At 37.4% G+C, this 21,821-nt stretch overlaps 1 protein-coding gene across 6 annotated transcripts in view; it reads left to right on the top strand.

Annotated features, from left to right (window-relative positions):
* PALS2 (protein associated with LIN7 2, MAGUK p55 family member) overlaps positions 1-20,409 on the top strand; it is a 56,946-nt gene extending 36,537 nt beyond the window's left edge. For 4 of the 6 annotated variants that reach the window (XM_082752529.1, XM_082752531.1, XM_082752532.1 and 1 more), the window contains 9 exons: positions 2,288-2,440; positions 2,966-3,193; positions 4,248-4,379; positions 6,360-6,459; positions 7,049-7,117; positions 7,894-8,055; positions 10,536-10,738; positions 11,140-11,268; positions 13,544-20,408. In XM_082752529.1, coding sequence (XP_082608655.1) covers positions 2,288-2,440; positions 2,966-3,193; positions 4,248-4,379; positions 6,360-6,459; positions 7,049-7,117; positions 7,894-8,055; positions 10,536-10,738; positions 11,140-11,268; positions 13,544-13,720 — 1,353 coding nt within the window. In that variant the 3' untranslated portion in view covers positions 13,721-20,408. Of the gene's footprint in view, positions 1-2,287; positions 2,441-2,965; positions 3,194-4,247; positions 4,380-6,359; positions 6,460-7,048; positions 7,118-7,893; positions 8,056-10,535; positions 10,739-11,139; positions 11,269-13,543 lie in introns of all 6 variants that reach the window. The other 2 variants (XM_082752530.1, XM_082752534.1) reach the window with 1 other exon arrangement.
* Positions 20,410-21,821: the final 1,412 nt, after the last annotated feature.

Genomic DNA, 21,821 nt, shown 5'->3' on the forward strand with positions numbered 1-21,821 from the left:
ACACAAAATGTAATTTGCCTCCTGTCTCCACTTCAGGAAAGGCGTACAACAAGCCACCACAAAGAACTTAGCTCTCTTAAAATTTCATGGTTACTACTGCGTAGCTGTTTTAGAGGCTGATTCTATGTTTTCCAAATTAATGGTATTGCTTGTCTCAAAGAAATAATTTTATAATTATGGGCAGCAGTTTACAGTCCCTGATAGTCCCCGTGTGACTCAGCCATCATGGAAATAGCAGGAAAAAAATTTTGTGATCAAGAGATGGTTAAGCAGCCATTGAACGAATTCATGCTTATCCATGAAACTGAGCGAATAAATAGAATCAGAATGCGAGTGATGGGATGAGGCTTTTAAGAACTGAAAAGTGTTATGGAGCATGTTAATTTGAAGAGGATGGCACAGACTGTTTGCTTAGTACTTTTTTTTGGCTGTGAATCAGATTATAATCCATAAATTATATAACAGTTAAGGGCAGCAAGCTGTGGAAGTATGCTCATGTGTGAGGCTACACAAGAAATTAAGTAGTTTGTGGTCAGGAGTTTTGGGAACAGTTTTTTACTAGCGCGTGACCAAAAGAGAAAACAAAGTGTCATACAGGTACATCTACTTGTTCTGACTGTGGTAATGTGTCAAAAAACATAGTTAATACTAGTTGGCTTCATTTTGGAAACGTAGAAAGATCCAAAAATGATGCTTGAAAACATTGGCAAATGAGTATCTGTGTTTTCTGGATTGCATGTGCCTTGTATGATGAAGAATTAGAAATTGCTACCATCTGACAGCTGCTTGATTTAAATAAATGATTGTTTTTCCTATTTCATTTGATTTGGTTTATGTCCACAGTATCAGAGCAGCCACAATAAGCAGCTGTCTTTACAGTCTTAATGGCAGGGGCAGAATCCATGAATTAGTAGCTCCTTCTAATCTCAAGTTGAAATATCAGTAGGGTCATTACGTGGTAGGCAGTCTAAAATGACTGTTCAGAAATGACACTTGGAGGTTTGCGTGTTGAGCTTAGCACTATGCTAACGTGGTCGCACAACTGTTAGGTTAGAGGTGACTTACAGAAGGATGGAGCAGACCGTGCAGCAAAATTGTTAAATTCATAGGCCTGTCCACCTACTCCATTTTCTAGTACTGTTTCCTGCTTTCCTTTGGCATGAGCATGTCATTATAGGCCGTATGACATCCTGTTCTCTGTGACTTCTCTTTAGCTATTTATTTAACACCAGTCAGTAATCGAACATGACCATACCTCCTCAGGTCAATGTTTGAAACAAAGCCATCTATGTTATTTGAGGTAAGATGGGCCTAACAGACATCTCTCCTACTTGCTTGTTTTCCTCTTCCTCTCTCTGTCAGAGAGACTGTGTGTCACAGACGCTTTATCTTGAGCTATGGTATCTGGTGGCTGTAGGGTGTCCCTTTTCCTCCTTAGGACTGAAAGCTTCTGCTCTCTAATTTACAAGTTTTATGTTGTTCTACCTGTGCCTTACAGATCTTTTCTTTAAATCTTCAAGTCCCCTTTTTTACCAGAAAATCAAGTCTAAATTTCCTTGTCTTCCAGAGATGATTATATTTATTTGGATCTCCTCCGTTTGGTCTGTATTTACATACATGCACTGGTAAAAACACCATTAACTATAAGTATAAAGTCTGAACTCTTGCTTTCTAAATGTGAATTCTTTCAACTTGGATTCATTCAGTGCTAGAATTCTGCCTTGGTTTTATGCAAGCAGAAAGCACTCATTCTGCAGATTGCTAGAAATCCTTACATACCTGTAATTATCTTTAATTTAGAGTTACTTCCAAATTACTGTGGAGGAAAACTTTATTACATTAAACACAAGTACCTAATGATGAGGTTTCTTCATCTTTTTGCAGTGGGATGTTTGTTTACTTAAATGTTTGCTCGGATACTGTTGCATTAGGTGAAACACTGTTGTAGGTACATCCTCCACTGTTGTAGACACATCCTCTTCCCATCTTCTTCTCTAAAGTTCACACATTCCTCCCAAATTCACTACATTTCTCTTACGCTTTCTTAAGAAGAAGCACTTACATTTACAAAAAGAGAGCAGATTTGCCAAGCCAGTAGGGTTAGCAGGTCATGTGAGTTACTTATATTTCATACAAATGTGAAAATTGATTTTTGCTGTATTCCTTATGAAATAATAGTTTCAAGATCCGATCTCAAAGGGTAGTTTCAGTGGTTTTCCAGCACTAAGCCCTTTTACAAATGGTTATTTCATGATTTTTAAAAAAGGCTTTTTCTTTTCCCTTGCAGTCGCTCTTGGAAGCACATGATATTGTGGCTTCAAAATGTTACGATTCCCCCCCTTCTAGCCCAGAAGTCAATAATTCTTCAGTGAACAACCAAATGGTTCCAGTAGATGCTATTCGTATTCTTGGAATTCACAAAAGAGCAGGAGAACCACTGGTAAGTAACTGAAGATGTCTTTAATTTAAAATGTGAGTGAAAGCATTTGTGTGTGCTTAATTTCTTGCATTAAGTTTTCATTCTTACCCTTATTATGTTGTGTACTTTAATGGGAGATTGGATGGGTATTGAGAGGTTGAAACAGGAAGGTATTTGTGTGCTCTCCATCCTGTTCTCTCAAAGAAGTTATGGCTTAGTGAACAGGCAGTCATTAGGTAGAATTACTTGCTAGCATAACTGACTAACACAACATCTGTTTGGTCTTGATACAAAATGACAGGACTGCGTGCAATCAAGAACAATACAGTCATTGTTCAGTCATATGAAAACCTTGTCTGAAGGCACTTTTGTGTCACTTGATACTTACCTATGTATTATAAACTCTTATATCATAGTAACTATTATTGTCTGTTATCACTGGGGGAGATAAGAGTATCCCAAAGCTATGTAATTTTGCGTGAGATGAAGGTAAAATGAAATTGAAATTCAAACAATGGTAAACTAGGTGTCACTTACCTCTTTCAGGGTGTTACGTTCAGAGTTGAGAACAATGATCTGGTAATAGCAAGAATTCTCCATGGTGGAATGATAGATCGACAAGGTCTTCTGCATGTAGGTGATATTATTAAAGAGGTGAATGGCCATGAAGTTGGAAACAATCCAAAGGAACTGCAGGAACTGCTGAAAAATATTAGTGGCAGTGTCACTCTGAAGATTCTCCCCAGCTACAGAGACACTGTTATTCCTCAACAGGTCAGTAGCACGTTTCAAACAATTATGTCAAAAGAACTTCTATTTGGTATTTTCTGAATAAGTTTTCTGAATAAGTTGACACCTCACATCTCAGTCTGCTTAAAACATTGTTAGTATCTAAGATTAAGTGTCTGTATGCTTCCAAGCATGTTTCTGTGACATACAGTGACCTCTGATGACCTAGCCACAACCACACTAAACTGCACTGAAGTGCGTGTGCTTATAACATGACCAACGTCCAGGTAATATTTTGTGGAATTCAGAAACACACTGAATTCAACAGAGGAGCTTGAATTCTGTGACTTTTTATGAAGGAACTTGGATGGTGGCTATTACTTACTATTTTGTTGTTGCTGTAGACTGTCAGTTTCTCCACTGCAGAAGTGATTTATTGCTCTAAATTAGTGCATTTGAAACATCTTGTGGGACTTCTTCAGACAGTCTTAATGTCCATGATTATAATAGACTGAGCACTGAGCAAACGCTATCTGCTCTGCTGTATTTGAGGCAGGTATGCTGCTTCCTTTGCTCTCCTAGCTGATAGAAAAAAGTCAAAGATGTTTCCAATCTACTGATGCAGCTCACTGTTCCTTCCCCTGCATCAAATCTGAGTCTTAAGCAGTCACATATTTTGTTTCTCTTCAAATATTGAGTTCGTGGCAAAATTAATTATTAGGATTCTACAAACCTTGAGGACAGTGCTCACACCCTGACTAATGTATATATTTTTAAGTAACTTACAGTCAGAATGTTAAAGTTGGACACATTGAAGTGCAAACATGAATACATTGCCCAAATTGAGCAGTTGGCTTTTTCATTTTTGTCATGAAGCTCTTTCAACCAAGGTTTGTACTGCAGATTATTTCTCCTTTCTCAGCTGTTGTACTTTGCCAGTTTTTTTTTTTTCTGTAGCTTGCATTTTACTTGTGAAATGAAAATCTGATCATGTCAAAATTTTTATGTTGTAAATAAAGACACTTTTTAGCTTTGACAGGTAAATTAGTAAGAATGTATTTTGTAACATGTAAGTATTGTAATTTTTTTTACATTTCAGGTTTTTGTGAAGTGTCATTTTGATTATAATCCGTATAATGACAACCTCATCCCATGCAAAGAAGCAGGCTTGAAATTTTCTAAAGGAGAAATTCTTCAGATCGTAAACCGTGAAGATCCAAATTGGTGGCAGGTTGGTAAATAAATAAGTTTAAAAAAAAAAAAAAAGAGCTTCACTAACGGCCTTAATAATAAACACTTTAAATATAAACTCTTTAAATAATGAATTACTTCTTTTCAACAGTAGATACAAGAACAAATATTTAGTGTAATCCAATTTCAAGCTATTAGTATCTTAAGTCAAAATATTAAAAATCATATATAAATTATGTGTAATACTGTGTTTTTGCTGATACTACTATTTATATGTCTTTGTTCATGTGTCATAAGTCATAAGATCTTCCAAAATCAGTTATAAGTGGGTAATTTCTAGCATAAAGTCTTAGATTGACTATGTAAATTGTGGTAAGCCCTCCCTGGCAGTGACTGGGGAAGTGGACCCCTTATGAGCCCAGAGTTGAGGGGAGAGAGGGAAATTAACCTGATGGATCTGAGGAGGGGTGAGAATATTTGTTCTGGAGAAAATGTACCTTTTATTTTCACAGTGGTCACCGTCTGTAAGCTATAATGTGCATGTTATAATCTAAATGTCCCTGTTTCAAATATTAACTGTTCAGATTGCATTTCTGCATTCAGTCCTTCAGTAGAAGCAAAATCAGATGCTTATGCTATCTTTACTTCTTCAAGACACTATCTGCACAGCTGAACATGATCAGTGCCCTTGAAAATACAAGTGAACCTTTAAGACACTTTTCTCAGCCAAGATACTCAACTTTGCAAGTGGCAGTGGCAAGCTAGGCTTAAGATTTTATCATTACTAATTTCCCTTTCCACCCCTAAATTTCAAACCCTTTGCTAGATAACAAGCAATAGTGAGCCAAATGTCACTTGAGAGCAATATATATACATCCCATTATGAGCGACAAAAATTTTTGAATATACATCAACAACTGTTGCTGAATTCTGTTGCTTGTCAGTGATGGTAATAACAGAAAAAAAAGAGAATAAAAAATGTGAGGAAGCGCAGAAAAATTATTACTGCCAAGTTAATTTGTTTCAGAAGTTCAACACTAAAACTCTAGAGTAGTTTGACATTTAGCTTACATGCTGTCTTCTATATTATTTTTCAAATTTCTTCAGCTTGCCACTTGAGGGAATACAGGAGAAATAAATTAGAAATGCTCATAAACACCCTTGATGAATGGCAAAAATTAAATGCATTAAGGCAATATAATGTGTTGCAGGTAATACTGTGCAGATTATGCTGCTGGGGAAAAACTTTTTTCCTTGGGCATTCTGGAAATGCTAGAGTGCCCAAGAATCTTCCTGGGAATTCACTAGCTGTGAAAAATCAATTAGTCACTAATAAGTAGAAGTGTACAACTTGAAAAGCAAACAGCTCCTGTAAGCAAGTGACAAGGCTGACTGGTTATGGGGAAGAAAAGTGTAACGTTTCCTAATGGTGTGTTTGTATGCATTAAGCTTGCTGAGAATTTGGCCTACCCTGAAATGAGTTTACAGAGAATCTTAGCCAAACTTCTGTTACTAAGAATACTGAAGAATACTCATTTAAATATGTAGCTAAGTATTACAAAAGGCATGATTAGATGTGTGTTCATGGCATTCCCAAGTATATAAAATGACAGTTAATAAGCTGCACTTGAAGATGTTTGGAGCAGATCAAGAATACAAAATAAGTGTACTGTGTACTACAAAGTCTTGGGATTTATCACTTGAGAGCTGGAGCTATTGAATTCTACGTAGGATTTTTATGCCAAAAGTTTATGGCTGACTAATGCAGGCTAAAAGCAGACTAATAGAATGGGAAAACTTGTATCTAATTTGTTTCCTAAGGTTTTAATACTTCAGTGACAAACCACTGTTACTGTAAGACAGATCTTTAACGTCCATGTCTGACTTTGATTTTGTGTGTCGCAGTAATAAATGTATCAGTACTCACCATTAAGAAACTCTGGCAGTGTGAAAATCAGTCATCAACATGACATGAGAAAAATGCTTCTTGCAAGTTACCCTTGATTGTATTCTTTTCCAGGCTAGTCATGTCAAAGAAGGAGGAAGTGCGGGGCTTATTCCTAGCCAGTTCCTGGAAGAGAAGAGAAAGGCTTTTGTTAGGAGGGACTGGGACAACTCAGGTGAGATTTAAGGAATTTCAGGAATATATTTTGCTCTGACTCCATTTGTTATGGTTTTCCTACATTCACAGATAGCAGAAAACTGCTGTATGAGAATACTTAAAATAATGCTAAATGCTGATTGTTATGTATGTATGGTTTGGGCTTTGACTAAATGACAAAGTCTAAAGTATATGCGTCTTCGTAGATACATAAATCAGTTTTACCACCTGCTGATGAAAAGCTAAATGAGATGGGAAAGTGATAAGAATTAGCACTTTTTTCCAGATATGTTCTTACAGTATACACTGAAAGTTAATAAATTCAATGTTTTTGAAGTATTTTTCTAATGTTTTTTAGAAAATTTCCCTGGAAAACTACTTTTTTCCTCTGTTCCGTTCTTACTACACTGTGTAATGTGTATGAAAATAGCTGTAAACTCCTTCCCGAGAATATATAGAGGTTTAAAAAAGAAAGGTATTTTCTTGAAAATAGTCCTTGTAAGCATAATTAATCTAACCTTGCACAAGTTCATGTAAATCAGAAATGTAAATGTCCAGAAAAAAACATTTAATAAAAACGATGAGTTTGTCTCGATTCTTATTTTTAGGGCCTTTCTGTGGAACAATAAGCAGCAAAAAAAAGAAAAAGATGATGTATCTCACTACAAGAAATGCAGGTATCTCTTAATATTATGTATGAATTGAAGTTCTCTATGCTTCTAAACTTGCAGATGGCCTGGTGTATCCAAAGCAGAAAGATTTGCAGTAAAATATTTGATTATACATTCAGTAAGTCAGGTAGGTTTTTGGTTTAAAAGTAGTTGTAACCAGTGAAGGTATGATGGTGCTAAATACAGGTTGCAGTAGGTAGAAGTCAGAGAAGAACTTTTAACAAAGAGAAAAAAAAATAAAGCTTTTTTGACAGCAGGCTGAGGGAAGTGATCCTTCCCCGCTGCTCAGCATGGGTGAAGCTGCACCTGGAGTCCTGCGTCCAGTTCTGGGCTGCCTAGGTCAAGAGAGAATGCTCAGAGTGGTTGTTGAATCTCCCTCCTTGGAAAGGGAGATTCAAAAGCCATCTGGACAGGTAAGTGGCTGTAAGTGGTCCTGCCTGAGCAGGGACATTGGACGAGGTGACCTCCAGAGGTCCCTTCCAACCTCGACCAGTCTGAAATTCCTTGGCAGCTCTTGAATTGTTAATCACAATTTTCCCATTCTGGTCCATTTAGAAATTTCTCCCTGGTAGTAAAGACAATAATCTGACCTTATATTTTCCATGAATAAGTTCTATCTCCATACCAGTTTAAAGCAAGAAAGCTTATATCAGACTTAAAGCCCTTTGACTCCTATTTATATTCACAAAAGGTCTGTTCAGATATAGCAGAAGTCCTTATTGATTTTTTTTCTTTCTTAAAGTTCTGACTGTTAACTATTTTTTGTATGCTTCTCAATGTAGAATTTGATCGTCATGAAATCCAGATATATGAGGAAGTAGCCAAAATGCCTCCTTTTCAGAGGAAAACACTGGTCTTAATTGGCGCCCAAGGAGTGGGCCGAAGAAGCTTGAAGAACAGGTTTATAGTACTGAATCCTACTAGGTTTGGAACTACAGTGCCATGTGAGTTGTCAGCAATCCTATTGTAATGTCATGTGTTAAGTTTCTTATTATCTGGAAAATGCCTAAAGTTTATCCCATTGATTCATGGTAGAAGTAATTTTCTCGGTGTATAAAAACAGGGAGTGGGGAAACAAAAGGACAAAACATTCTTCAACTTCTCATACAACTGGACTGTCATATGACTACAGTGAAAATATTTGCAACTCCCAATTAACCATTACTGAGGCTGCAGAAAACCAATTTTTGTGTGTGCATCTGCCAGTCATTAAGTATCTGCCCATCTGCTAGGTTCACTCAGTGTCAGTCACCACCCCAGACACTTGAGGGGATTTTGGAAGTTGTTAGAAGTCTCTGTGATCAACAGCCAGTGGAGCTTCTCAGGTCTGCTGTTTAGTTTTCCATCTGTAGAAGCACCCTGGGCATTATAAATTGTTACTTCAGCATTAGAAATTTAGGGAAAGGAAACAAATAAACTTCCAATAAAATAGCAGCATTTGTGATCTTTAAGGTCTGTATGATAATCTGAAGTTTTTTCTATCTAGACCCAAGCCCATCACCTTTTTTTTTTCTAAAAAGAAAAAGAACTTTTTCTACTTCAGAAAAAGAACCTTCTCACTTAACTGAAGTATTCAGTTGTTTTCTTGCACAAGAAATTCCAGTCACATAGTTGCTTTTGCTCACTTAGATCTTTATTTTCCTAAACCGTCCCCCTTCTGTTTGACCTCTGACCAGACAACCCTAGCTACGGTTCTCCTTCTGCCAGGTGCCCTTCTGAATTTCAAAAACAATCTGTTCCCTTCTGTTTATTTCCCTTCCTAATTTGCTCAGTTTCTAAACATTACAACTGGCCAGCGCACTAAGAGCTGAAATTTGTGACTAATAACAAGGTTGATTTTGCAGTGTTATTTCTTTAAAGGAAACCTTCCCTTGGGAATCCCATTATTTTTATTGCCAAAGTAGCAAAAAACTTTATGTTACTTTTTAAACTTTTTGTTCCCATTTAAAAAGCCCTTAGAATCACTGATTTCTCTCAAACACTATAGCTGCAAATAAGTAATGTAATACAATGTTAAAATGCTTGTATTTAGAGCTTTTGAATGCCCTTTAAAATCATAAAGTCTTATGAATTAACTTTTCCAACCCAGCCATCTGACAGTCTCATCATGCACATCATGAAGTGCATAGTTTGTTGTATATGGCATCTCTATACATGATACTAAGATTTTAAGTAGGTTAATAAGTAATTTTAATTGGCCTCAGTTTCTTTGATTAGGAAAACTTCTGGTTATTCACAAAAGATGTTTTCTTACGTGTGTTTGTTGGAAAATGCCTGAGATACCTGCATGTGTTGTCTTGGTTTTGAGTTCTGATCCAGCAAATGTGGCTGTGTTTTTTTCTGCAGTGCTCATAGCTGAACTGTCAGGTCATCTGGCTGTCAGCTGTTATAGCTTATTCTCTAAAGTATATTTCAAGCTGATTTTTTTTTTTTTAAGTATTATATTAATCATTATACTTCCAGTCAATCTGTAGCATCTTGTCTAAGTTCTAGTTCTAGTTCTAGTAATACTTTTATTATTAACAGTTTCAAAAGATCGTTGCTTTTGGGGCTTGAGTTTTCTATAATAATGAAGTGGATAGGAATTCCTGGAGAGGGGAGAATGTTTCCTACTTGTATCACAGTATTGCCAAAGGGATCTGTATTCTAAAGTGAAATCTAATTAAATGCAGATAGTGGGCAAGTAATACAATGATAGGGCAGCGAAGGAGGTAATAATCTGATACTTTATTATATAATTTAATTTTCACTTTCTTACTTAAATAATATCTGTGCTGCACACTGCATGCCAACATCCAAGCTAGCTGCTAATGTTATATTTAAGCGTGGGCTTCAATTTCTCTGCAATGAATTTTCTTCACTTTAAAGGATAGGTTGTCCTGGAAAGTAGCATCAGCTGGCCTCCACTATGTTTCTTGCCACTGTGGCTGGGCTTCTTCTGGTATATGAGCTAACTTTTCTTTATAGCTAGTTCAGGTAATTCTGCTCTGAAGAGTGAATGAAGGGATGTGATGGTGTTTTTGGGGAGAGGAGTATACTGAAGGGTACACAGTTGATTTTTCGGAAGTAAATTTGGCTTTTGAGAGTTAAAGTTCCATTTGATTTCAAAGTCACTTAAAGAATTATTTTCAGTGAATAATTAAAAAAATGGCGTGAATGAATATTGTATATGGTCTGAAGGAGTAATGCAAAGGAAATAAAGAATTGGGGATAAACAACATGTAGGAAAGAATAAAGAGAATGGGAAAGGCTGTGCTTAGTTCTGGAATGTAAACTAGAATAATTGATGAATCTGTATATGGAACAATTATAAATACATATTATTCCATATTATAATTTCCCTGATTTAATAGCTGTCCAGTCATTTGCATGTATTCCAAGTACAAAAAGATAATTCAGCTTATATTTTATATTTTTTGTTCAGTTACTTCACGAAAGCCAAGGGATGATGAAAAGGATGGGCAAGCATACAGATTTGTGTCACGAGCTGAAATGGAGATGGATATTAAAGCTGGCAGATACCTAGAGCATGGAGAATATGAAGGAAATCTTTATGGCACTAAAATTGATTCTATCCTTGAAGTTGTTCAGACAGGAAGGACCTGCATCTTGGATGTGAATCCACAGGTATATCATTTATGTGACACTCAGAAAGTAGGAGTATAATTTAGAAGAGCTATGCCTTTAAATCTGAAGCCTTCTTACCTGGTTGAAAGATTGCATTGCCAACTGGATTTCTGCATTTATGGCACTTAGTTGGAATAACTTAGAAAGACTGGGGAAAAAGCTTAGATTCTGCGTGGAAATGAGAGCCTTGCAGAGCAGCAGTAGATCTTTTTAGCCAAGGAAATAAATGATGTTGAGCATTTCAAAAGGCAATGCAGGAATTTCTGAAATAGAAGAATCTTCACCTATCATGTACTTCTGCTGATTGTAGCAGACTAGTTTTGCAGTGCCCCTTAGGTAATGGGAACTTGTGATTTATTCTCATACTTTTTTTTTTTTTTTTTCATTTTCATTGCTTCTAGGCCCTGAAAATACTGAGGACTTCAGAATTCATGCCCTATGTAGTGTTTATTGCTGCTCCGGAGCTAGAGACTTTGCGTGCTATGCATAAGGCTGTGGTAGATGCTGGAATTACAACCAAACTTCTCACTGTAAGCAGATTGTTTTATATTTAGTTTGCTTTGAACAGGATGTTTAGACTTTTTTTAACTTTCATTTTAGATGGATTTTTTTTTTTCTGAAATTAAAGTCTTCAAGAAAAGTTAGGCAAGGTTTTTGCTGATTACTTAAGAAGTTAATCAAATACTATGTATAAGGCAGATTGCTTCTTTCTTAAAAATAGACCTCTTACAGATAAGTGTTGATTACAAGAATTACTTGTAATGTATTCTTTGGGAAGTGCTACCTTTGATTATTTGCAGCAAATTGTAGATACTTGACGGTAGGAGTTATTCTTTTATGTAAGTGCCTTTCCTTCACTTCCCCATCTTTCCCCCCAGAAGTTTTGTTCAGGTTCTTCTAATAGTATAGGTGTGCTTTAAAAATGGAATCTGTAATCTTAGGAAAGATACTGCAGACTGTCTTAAAAGGCAAAAACAAAACAACAAAGCAAAACAACAAAAACAACCCAACCTGAATCCGACTAGGCTTCATTTCCACTGCTGCAGCAGCACATGCTGCACTGAAAATGGCTGGGAACTGCCAGAGAAAGAAGTGTTGAATAGGTTTTCCTCCCCTGAAGTTCCTTGGATTTGTCATGTAAAGTGATGTGGCACATTTTATTCATTAGATCCTGTCTCCTTTTCTGAGACACAGCAGAAGCAAATGAGACATGTGTCCTTCAACACAGCAAATTATAAGTGTTCTGTATGGACATGGGCTTTCCCAGGTGCAGGACCAAAGTAAAAAAAAAAAAGCCAGATTGAACAGTTAACGAAATCATTCTCTGTGCTCAGCAGTACATCTTTCCCATCCAAGAAAAGCCACGGCATGCTGACAGCTTACAGGTGTAGTGCTATAGTTCAGATAGTAGTGATATCTTGTATGATGCTGATGGGGCATTCAGAGCAATAAAATGGGCAGTGAATCAATTTACACTGATTTTTTTTTTAAACCTGTGAGATTCCTTTCTGCTAACCGCAGGAGAGACTGTCCAGTCCCAGTTGTGGTCTCTGGTTGTTAGGGATTCCAGTACCTCTGGGGGTGCTCTGTGTTTCCTCCCTCCCCCAAACAAACACTGACTTCTGCCTTGCATATACAAGAAGGCAACATTAAAACTGTCTAGACAAGTATAAGAATAATTTCCTGCACTTCCTAATATATGATTCCCTAAGGGACATCCTTTTATGTATCTGTACAGATTCTACATCAAATCTGTGGACATGTATATAGAGCATGACTTCTCATTTCTTCATCTTGTACTTCCTGAACAAATGAAAAAGCAATGTACCTTTGAATTATTGCGTATGACCTGCTGTCTAGTGGGTCTGTCAAAATTATTTGTAGCTTCCTAGGCCAGAGCAAAAAATTTTGAGGCTTGTGATGGTACGTTTGTTTGCTTGCCTCCTTCATTTACTCTGAAAGAAAGGCTATTTGCAAAGTTTTAATTTTGACTTTTGTATTTACAATTGCATTGGGACCTCAAAACATTCAAATGAATATTGGCAGGGTAACAAATCTCATAACTGCTTACAGAAAATTGTGTTTGTGTAACAGTGGAGAGGAATCTTCTAAGAACGCAGGACTAATGAAACATGAAAAAATGCTGATTGGCAGCACTTCATGAAGGCTTCATAGTGTAGGAATAAAAATTTCCTGAACATTTTGCAACTGATGTCAGAAATAAAACAATGCAGCAGTTTAGGAATGAAGAAATGATGTCGTGTGAGTAGGAAACCTGAAATGTAGTCTCTAAAACCAATAGGGTATTCCAGAGGATCTTTCTAGAAATGCGACTTTCATTGTCTTTCATTTAATGGTGGTAATATTTCTTCGATATTTTGGTGCCTTTTTTTGGGGGAGAGGAGGTATAAATATATTTACATAACTGATTGACCCAATTATTCCTAAAGCATTCATTTAGTTTTAATTGAATTGTCAGTTGCACACACGAGATGATTAGCTGCCTGTTGTGCATACAGGCCCCAGTTCATGTGCTTTTATTGGCTTTCTTAAAAATCACAAAATTTGCAACATTTGGTTGCCATAATTAACACTGTTAGCACTGTACAACATTTTCAGCCCAGTCACTGCATTTTAACTTGAGTTTTGTGTGGATTTGCTATAAATGAGACCTTTTCTTATTTTTTCAATATATACAATACAGAGCTTTAAACAGTCAGTTGTACTGTGTCATGAAGTAGTACTTCATTTATAAGGATTTGCCAAGTCTTGTGCTCTAAGTAATTTCTAAAATGCCTTCAACAGGACACTGATTTGAAAAAAACAGTGGATGAAAGTGCCCGGATCCAGCGAGCGTACAACCACTATTTTGATCTGACCATTGTAAATGACAACCTAGACAAAGCCTTTGAGAAGCTACAGACTGCTATAGAGAAACTGAGGCTGGAACCACAGTGGGTCCCAATTAGCTGGGTCTATTGAGCTTGCTGAAGATGAGCATAAGTAACAAATAAAATCAACTGCAGCAAATAAACTAATGTGACAAGATGTTGTGTAGATACCAACGATAACCTGCGGCACCTGTGCGTTTTTACTCTGTGTATATTCAGAAGTACACTATTCTGACTTTTTATAAAAAAATGTTGAAGGGAAAGTGTACTTAAATATGTAATTTATTTTAATTTTTCTAACTTTTTACAGATAACCTTTCTATTCATATCACATGAAGGAAATGCGTTTAAGCATTTTGTATGTTTTGATTTAGTACCTTTGCCTTTTTCATCTGAGAAACTTTCAGTCATTCACTTTAACATTTACATCTTGGTCTTACATTTTCACTGTGATTAAAAAGAGGATACTTGAAACAATTTTTGTAAAAGTTGTTAATGTCAGTGTTTAACTGGTCAAGAGTCTGTAGCTTTTATTAGGAAAGAACACTAATTTCTTTTCTTCTTGTTTTTTTCCTTAAAAAGTAATAATGTAATGGGAGCAAAACTCTAAATACTAAAAGCAACAACCAACACCCAGCTCCATTGCTCCAGCTTCTTTCTGCTTAATGTTGATGCATTCTTGATGTTTCACAACTTCCTGATGTCTCTTGATTTAGACAACTGTACTGTTCTGTAGGTTCCCTTATACGTGTCTCTTAAAATAACATAAAGCAATACCTTGCAAGCTTGGTTAGTTCTTGGGAGCTAACCTGTTAGCCTGTTATGGGTGAAGTACCTACGTTAGAAAGCCTGAACGCAAGGTATTTCAGTACGATGGTGAAGTAGCCTAGAGAGAACCTGATAATGTGGAGCCTTGTAGAGTGTAGCTTAATGTTTAGCACTGTTTTTTCACACTTGTGAAAACACATTGCTTAAAAAAAAAAAAAAAAAAAAAGGAAAAAAAACAGTATTTTCTTTTCTTAGGACATTGTTTGATATTTATATAGTGATCTGTGGCTTAATTTCCTGTGATATTTAGCTGAGTTCTCTATTATCTTTTGGGATATTTGTGTGATAAACTGTTGTATTTTTGAGTGTGGTATAATGGAATTTCTGTGCTCTTTGTTGCATTGTGTTTTTAATTGATTTTTTCATCCAATAGCTTGTGAATTGGAAGCTTACTGCTAAAAAGCAATGTTGTTTATACCGTTTTTGTTTTACAACATTTTTGTTTAGGTTTAGTGACAATTCTCCCCTTAGTAGGCTCATTAGTGCAGCTCATATTAGCTTCAAGTTCATTCATCAAAACTTACGCTAATGTAAATTTCTGCTTGACAAGAACAAAATGAAAATATAGCTTGTCACTAAGACTAGCTCTTTTTGTGCTCACATTTTATATTACCATCTTAGCTGTTGTATATAGTAACATACACCATCAATTATCAGGTTAGGTGTCTAAACACAAGTCATCTATTTGCTTAATTGCGCTTCCACCTGGTGACAGGCACCTGGCTTCTGAATTCTTTTTCAACACCAAAGCGTGACACAGAATGCTGTCAAAAAGGCAACGTCCTCAGAACTGTTTCTGAAGGAAAAGAAGCTTCTACACTGGAAATCAGTGTTGTTTTCGGGGCTCTTAAATACTGCTATGTGCATGAGGGAAACTGTTGATTTGTACTATAGGAAAAGTGTAAATCTGAAACAAAACAAAATCAAAAACACCCTACCTGTATACTACAGATGATATTTAAAACACCTATAAAGTTGGTTGTTTGGTGAACGGGGAGGGTGGGGAGCAATGTGAGATCCCAGTGTATTTGGAAAATATGAGTCAAAAATGTGTGTAAGCACAGGTCGTCGGTGCAGCTGTTAACACTGAGATTTCAGTCTTTTAGAGGGAATCTGAAATTTTCTAAGGAAAATTTGTACCACTACTTTGCTTTATTGTTACAGTTTTCAGGATGTGTTTGCTCTGGTTTTGTTTAAGTTTGGCAGAGCTTTTGAGCGTGGCAGCAGCACAAGACCTTTATTTGCCTTTCCCAGGAGACATGTTCTGTGATCCTGTCGCTCAGAGGCTGCTTTGAGAAATGGATCAAATGTTTTATGTAGCAGAAAAGATAGCAGAGCCATTGCTTGACTATTTTGATGACTTACTCTTGGCACTACAAGCTGAACGTGACTGAACTGTGTTTGTATGCTGTGTAATAGAAGACCTACATATGCTGTAAATAAGACGTGCTAACTGGACAGATACGATGCCTTTTCATTGTAAGTTAGAAAATGCTCTATTTGTGATGCCAAAAGTGGGCTGAGCTCACTCTTCCTCAAATAACGGAATGAGAAGATTCTTCAATTCCGATGTTGTTGTTTCTATTGCAAATATCACTCATTTTCATCTGATTTTTTTTTCATACAGTTAGCCAAATGAATCACATGAAACGTGGACACAAGGTTTTGTAAGGAAAACCGTGCTCCTTCTATTTCCATCTCAGCAGAGATCACGCTGTCAGAATGCCTACCTAGTGAACAGTCTCCAAGTAGCCATGCATTTGCTAAAGGCTAAAACTTCAGCTTGTGCTTAAGCTCCACATAGCGTTTTAAAATCTAGCACATTTAAGTTAGCACAGCAGAGCCTAGCAGCTGACCCGGTGCTGTTAATGTCGATGCTAATGAGAAGTACGATTCTGAAGCAGTAAGAGATGGGTTGCTTAGGTTGCAGTCAAGGACCATTATCAAAGTGACTGCAGGTTTTAATTGGATGGTCACGTGCAAGTGTTAATAAAAAAAAAAAAAAAAAGTAACATTCCTTGCATCTGTTTGTTAAATCATGCAAATTGAGAGTCCAGATTATAACATTTTGGATTTTTTTTAAAAGTGAAATAAGAGTTTCATCAGATATTCTGTTTAGTTTGTCACTAGCTGGTAGGATTTCTAGAATAACAGTTACTTTTATTAAAACAAAAGGATACATTTGTGTAGGTTCTCAGAACAAAGGTGCCATTGCAGTCATATACACAGTGGGGATAGACTCTACCTGTTCTTTACAGGAGATCAGAAGTTAGATAGGGACCTGCACATTGTGCAATTAGGGGAAAGATGCTTTGAAAGGCTAGTTTTGAGCAAGTGAAAACTTTTCATATTGCAGCTGTGTGAAGTATTCCTGGGGGATTTCAAATAACGAGGATTTCATGTATCATTCTGTATGAAACATTCATTTTCCAGATGTTAACAGGAAAAGTTTTTACATCGACTGTTAATAACAATAGGCGTGTCTGAGCAAGGTGAAGATGCTGCTAAACGTTTAAGATATGTGGTATGTATCACAAGATAATTATTTAAGTAGTTTAGAAAAGTGAATTATCAAATAGTTGTCTGTGTATATGTATGTATGTGGATGGTAAAACAACAAATGCTCATGTCTGCTACCACATTACTATCTACCATGACTTAATCCAGAAATGTACCTGCATGTGAGACTTTAGAACTGGTACACTTCTCTACCTGGTTTATTGTGTTTACTAATGTATATTTTTCTAAATATACAGATATTTCAATCTAAAAATTCTATATTTATCTGTAATTTCTATGTTTTAAACAGTGCATGAGGTGCTGTAAAATTCTGTACATATAGAGAGACTTATAAAAGAAACACTGTAGTTGCCCTGTGTATGAAAAGTTATACATAAAAATACAGCCAGTACACCAAGACCCCTAAGTTATTTCCTTAAGCGCACCAAAAATTCCTGTAAGTATACACCAACCTCAACTTTACTGTAAATACTTTGGTGTGTGTATACCCAAGTGATTGATTACCTTGCTGTCTCTTAGGTTACACTGGCAGGCCTACTTGAGGTTCCACATCATGTGCAAGCTGTAGGCAATTAAGTTCAGTTCGACAACGTCACCTTGCATGGACTTACCAAGGGCTTTACAAATGACCTGCAGATACACAATGAAGGTAAAATCACGTACTGACCCAGGCATGGGAAATAAATTTGCACCCAGTGCAGTATTCCTCATTTGTGCACAGTCCTCAGGTCAGGGCAGCTCTGTGCACTTCGTCATACAAAAAAGCTTTCTGGAGCAGGACATCAGATCATCTCTGAACTCTGGAATTTGTGTTTACACAAACTGTCACATCTGTGACAGGTTCAAAATGGAACAGTTTTATTTTGCTGATCCTCTGTTCTAATTCATTGCATCTTCTAAAATCACACCTAAGTGGTTTGCTATATGAGTTGCCTACAGCTCAGTGTTAAGGAAGTTGTCTGTGGTTGGTTTTTAAAGGGTTATTCAGATAATAAATAGGAAACTTTTTTTTCTCTTAAAACACAAAAAATTCCTAGCTAGGGACCCTATGGAGCCAAGTTTGCCTCTCAGCTGTGCTTAAGTAAGGACCAGTACAGAGTGACCAAGTAGAGCACTACTGCAGAAATTGGGAGATCTGAGTTACTGCTGTTTTTACACAAACTGCTACTGTGGACAAGAAAAAATTCAAACTTCCTTTACCTGTTCCCTTGGTTTTCCATCCAGTCTTCATCTATCGTTTTCATTCCGATTGAAGGCTGAGGCAGATGCCACTTCTCAAAGCATCTATAGTGCCTACTGCGACAGCTTCCCAGCCACTCGTTGTGCCTGCAGGTACAGCTGTGAGACCAGTTACAGGTGGAAGTCTGTCACATCTACCATGCAAACGGAGAAGGATTATTTACTGCATGCAGGGTTTCTTGCCTCACCCAAGTTCTGAAGCGCTAAAGCACTGTGTCGTTATTGCCAAACTTAATGATACTACTTCTGCAACAGTGTTAGGGATCAACTTATCCCTGTTTAAGTAGTGGTTAGTTGACTTCTAGTAGACTTCTAGTCTGCTAGACTTCTTGCCTTAAATCTCTCTCTAGCTGTCAGTAATCTCGGGATTTCTTTAGTTAAGGTACTTTCATTTGCTTTCTCTGGCAGACTGTCATTAGTGAAGGTGGTGAAATGAAGTCCTGGCCCCCTTCCCCAAACAACACCCAACCTCACCCTTCAGTTTTCACATTTTAAAGAACCTTACTGATGTGAATTGTTTGGGATTCCAGTTTATCTTGTAGAGGTAATAGTGTTCAATACAGACACCGGTATTTAAGAATGGTGTAACTTAGTGTTTGCAGTCCCAATACTAAAGAAACAATCTAATACATTGAGAACACTTGTAACGAGTATTAAGAGGCAGCTTTGGCTTCTAAATAGTTTCAAAGTGTGCTCACACACAAGTAGAGCTATGTAGATAGATAAATTAGGGTTAATATACTGCAAGAAATTCAAAACAGTGTCTGCTAACTTACTTGAACTCTTCATTTTGGACCACAGTGGGATACTATTCCACAGACCGTCACTTGTTGAACTGTTGAATTCTTAGTTCATTTACTGGTACTGAAGCTGGAATTTACCTGCACAGACTAACAAACAAAAATTCCAGCTTGGTGAAGGCTGTTAAGCAGTTTCACACCCAAACTTTTTTTTTCCTTTAAGGAGAGCTTCAGTAATATTTATAATTTGTAGGATACATTGCATTTAAAGTAGATGTGAATTTTGTTTTCAATATTTTTTAACTTTTTCTCCTGCTAGTTGGGTATAGATTTGCTTTTGCTGCTAATGCAGTGGTTGGATGTGGAATATGACCAAGCTGCAAGGCTAAGATGGTTAAAGTAGGCTTGGAGACACTTTCTCCCACTTACTCTTTTCCTTTTGATGTCATCAGCTCCACACTAATGCTTGTCCATGCAAGTCTGGCTGTCTTCACAGCTGATCCAAGTCATCACTCTGTAAGTAGCTAACCTTTACCTAGAATATAGTGAAATCTCTTCCCAAATCCCAAATAAGTTCTCAATTATTTGATCTCTTATACAAAATATAGTATAGAGCAAATCTAATGATAGTGCTTTGTGCAGTTCCGGGAGTGGCAGCAAAACTGTCAGCTGCCAAAATTAGGCTATTTTTTTTGGCTGATTTTTGTTGGTTTAGGTCTTGTACACACATGTACGGAGAGAACTGCTGGAAAGGATTTCTCCCCCTTTAAAAATGCATGTTGAGCTTTCCCTCCCCCCAAGTCCTGCATTACACATTACCTGTTTGTAACACTTGAGTATTCTGATAGAAGGGGGAACCTCCTCCTTAGGTTTTAAAATACAGAAAGTTTGCCTCCTTCTCACCCCAAACTGGGCTAAGAACTATAAAGTCTTATTTAAGTAAGTGTATTGCTTTAAATGTGTATTGGAAGTCTGTCACTGTGCATTTCTTTACCTTGCTTGTTCTCACAAAAGTGTTTTGTTTTTTTTTTCCCTATTGGAAGCTTTGCATGTTGTTTTTTTTTTCCTTCTACAGAATACTAAACTGGATTTGACACTTTTAAAACTTTAAGAACTGCTCTCCTGTAAAAAATAAATAAATACTTTTTACTAGCTGAAAACATCATGCAAAAGAAAATCTTAACTATTTCTAATGTGAAGGTGAAGATGATTTAGTACCTAATTGTTTGAATACAATGCTATAGAGCAGGCTTAGATGGGACTTGTTAGCATTCTGACTTGATGTTAAAAAGTCAGCTAATACGTAGGACATTTTTAAATTGTAACTTGTTTTTTAAAGCCCCCATTGTCTTTTTCACAGCTAATATTTTCACAATAAACACAGCCAAGCATAAAAATATTAATGTACAAAATTGTGAAATTCTGTTAATTCCCAACAAAATATTTTTGTATATAATAAAGATTTAATATTGAAAAACTGCAATTAACTTCTTCTCTGAAGTTTTTTTGGTCATACAGTGAATTCTAGCTAAGTGAAGATGCTCTCAGGAGGCAATCTGAGCACATCTGCCTTTTATCTTTCACTGCTGCGATCCAGTTCCGCATCAAGTATTTCCTTCTACACTGCTGTTAGGGTGCTAGTACCAAACCCTACACTGACCAGCTCACCTTCAAAGGTTGGTCTTTGCACTGGGGCTGGGGAAGCTAAATTCTGTACGCTTGGAAGAAGCTCTTGCGTTCTTTAAAACACGACAAAAATCTTGACTTTGCACTTACTGTGCTTAGGGTCATCTCTTGAGACAGCAGGCCAAGGAAGGAAAACTAAAAAGCTTTTTAATTTTTCCATATTGTGTCCTTTGCTCTGAAATCATGTAATTTCCTGCCAAGAAAGGGGCTGTCTGAAATCCCTTGAAAACATGTGTCTCAGCACAGGCTCTGAATCACACCACGGCAGCTGCCGCAAAGGCTACAGACCCTGGAGCCCACGCGGCAGCTCTGCTTCGAGGTGCCACCCTGCCACCTTAGGGTTTGCTCCTGCCTGAGATGGGTGTAAGCACCCAGCTCTCTACTCCAACTCTCCTTGCCTGGCTCAGATTCTCAGATTCTGCTCCTGGCTGCACCTCAGCTGCAGCAGTGAGGCGTTCCACATGCATGTTTGCCAGTTAAGAAATAAAACTTTTTGATTGCACCAGCACCTTTTCCCCATTCAATGTGGAGCCCCTTGGGCCTCTCCAGCCATCCTACAAATGCTTTTGCTGAAGCTGGGTTCCTTCCTTATTTCCTAAGTACTCCAGCACTATGGGCATCTGTCTCTGTAATTCAGGCGTGCACGAAAGCCCAAGTGGCTCAGGCCTGCAGCCTGTCCTAGCCGAGTGCTGGTTACTGAAACAAGGCAGAGCCTGCAGGAGACAGCGCGTGCTTTAAAAAGCAGACACTGACCTCAGCTTCCCTCAGGCTGATCTGATCCCAAATCACAAAGGTGAGGCTTCTTTCCCTTTCTGTTGTGGAACCAAAATTGTATCAGAGGGAAGCAAGGTTTTGGGGAGGGCAGGCTGGGAGTGCAACGAAGCCTTTTATGAGGCAAGCGCCAGCCTGCTCTGCAAGACCCCAGTGCCCTTTTACCACCTCTGTTTTCTAGGGAAACCCCACCTAACCTCGAGGAAGCAGTTCCTGCGTGAGGCCAGCCTGTCACAAGGAATCAGCTTCATCAAGGATGCAGCGAGCAGATTCTGAACTCATTTGGATCAGTGCAGCTTAGGCTGGGTGCATGCAGAGGTTATCCTCATCCAGCTTAGGGAAAGGCAGGACAAAAAGTACACAGACAGACACGTTGCCTCAGCTGCTGCCTTGGGTCTTCACAACCCC

The sequence above is a fragment of the Aythya marila genome, assembly GCF_965140915.1.
Source record: "Aythya marila genome assembly, chromosome: 2".
NCBI lineage: Eukaryota > Metazoa > Chordata > Aves > Anseriformes > Anatidae > Aythya > Aythya marila.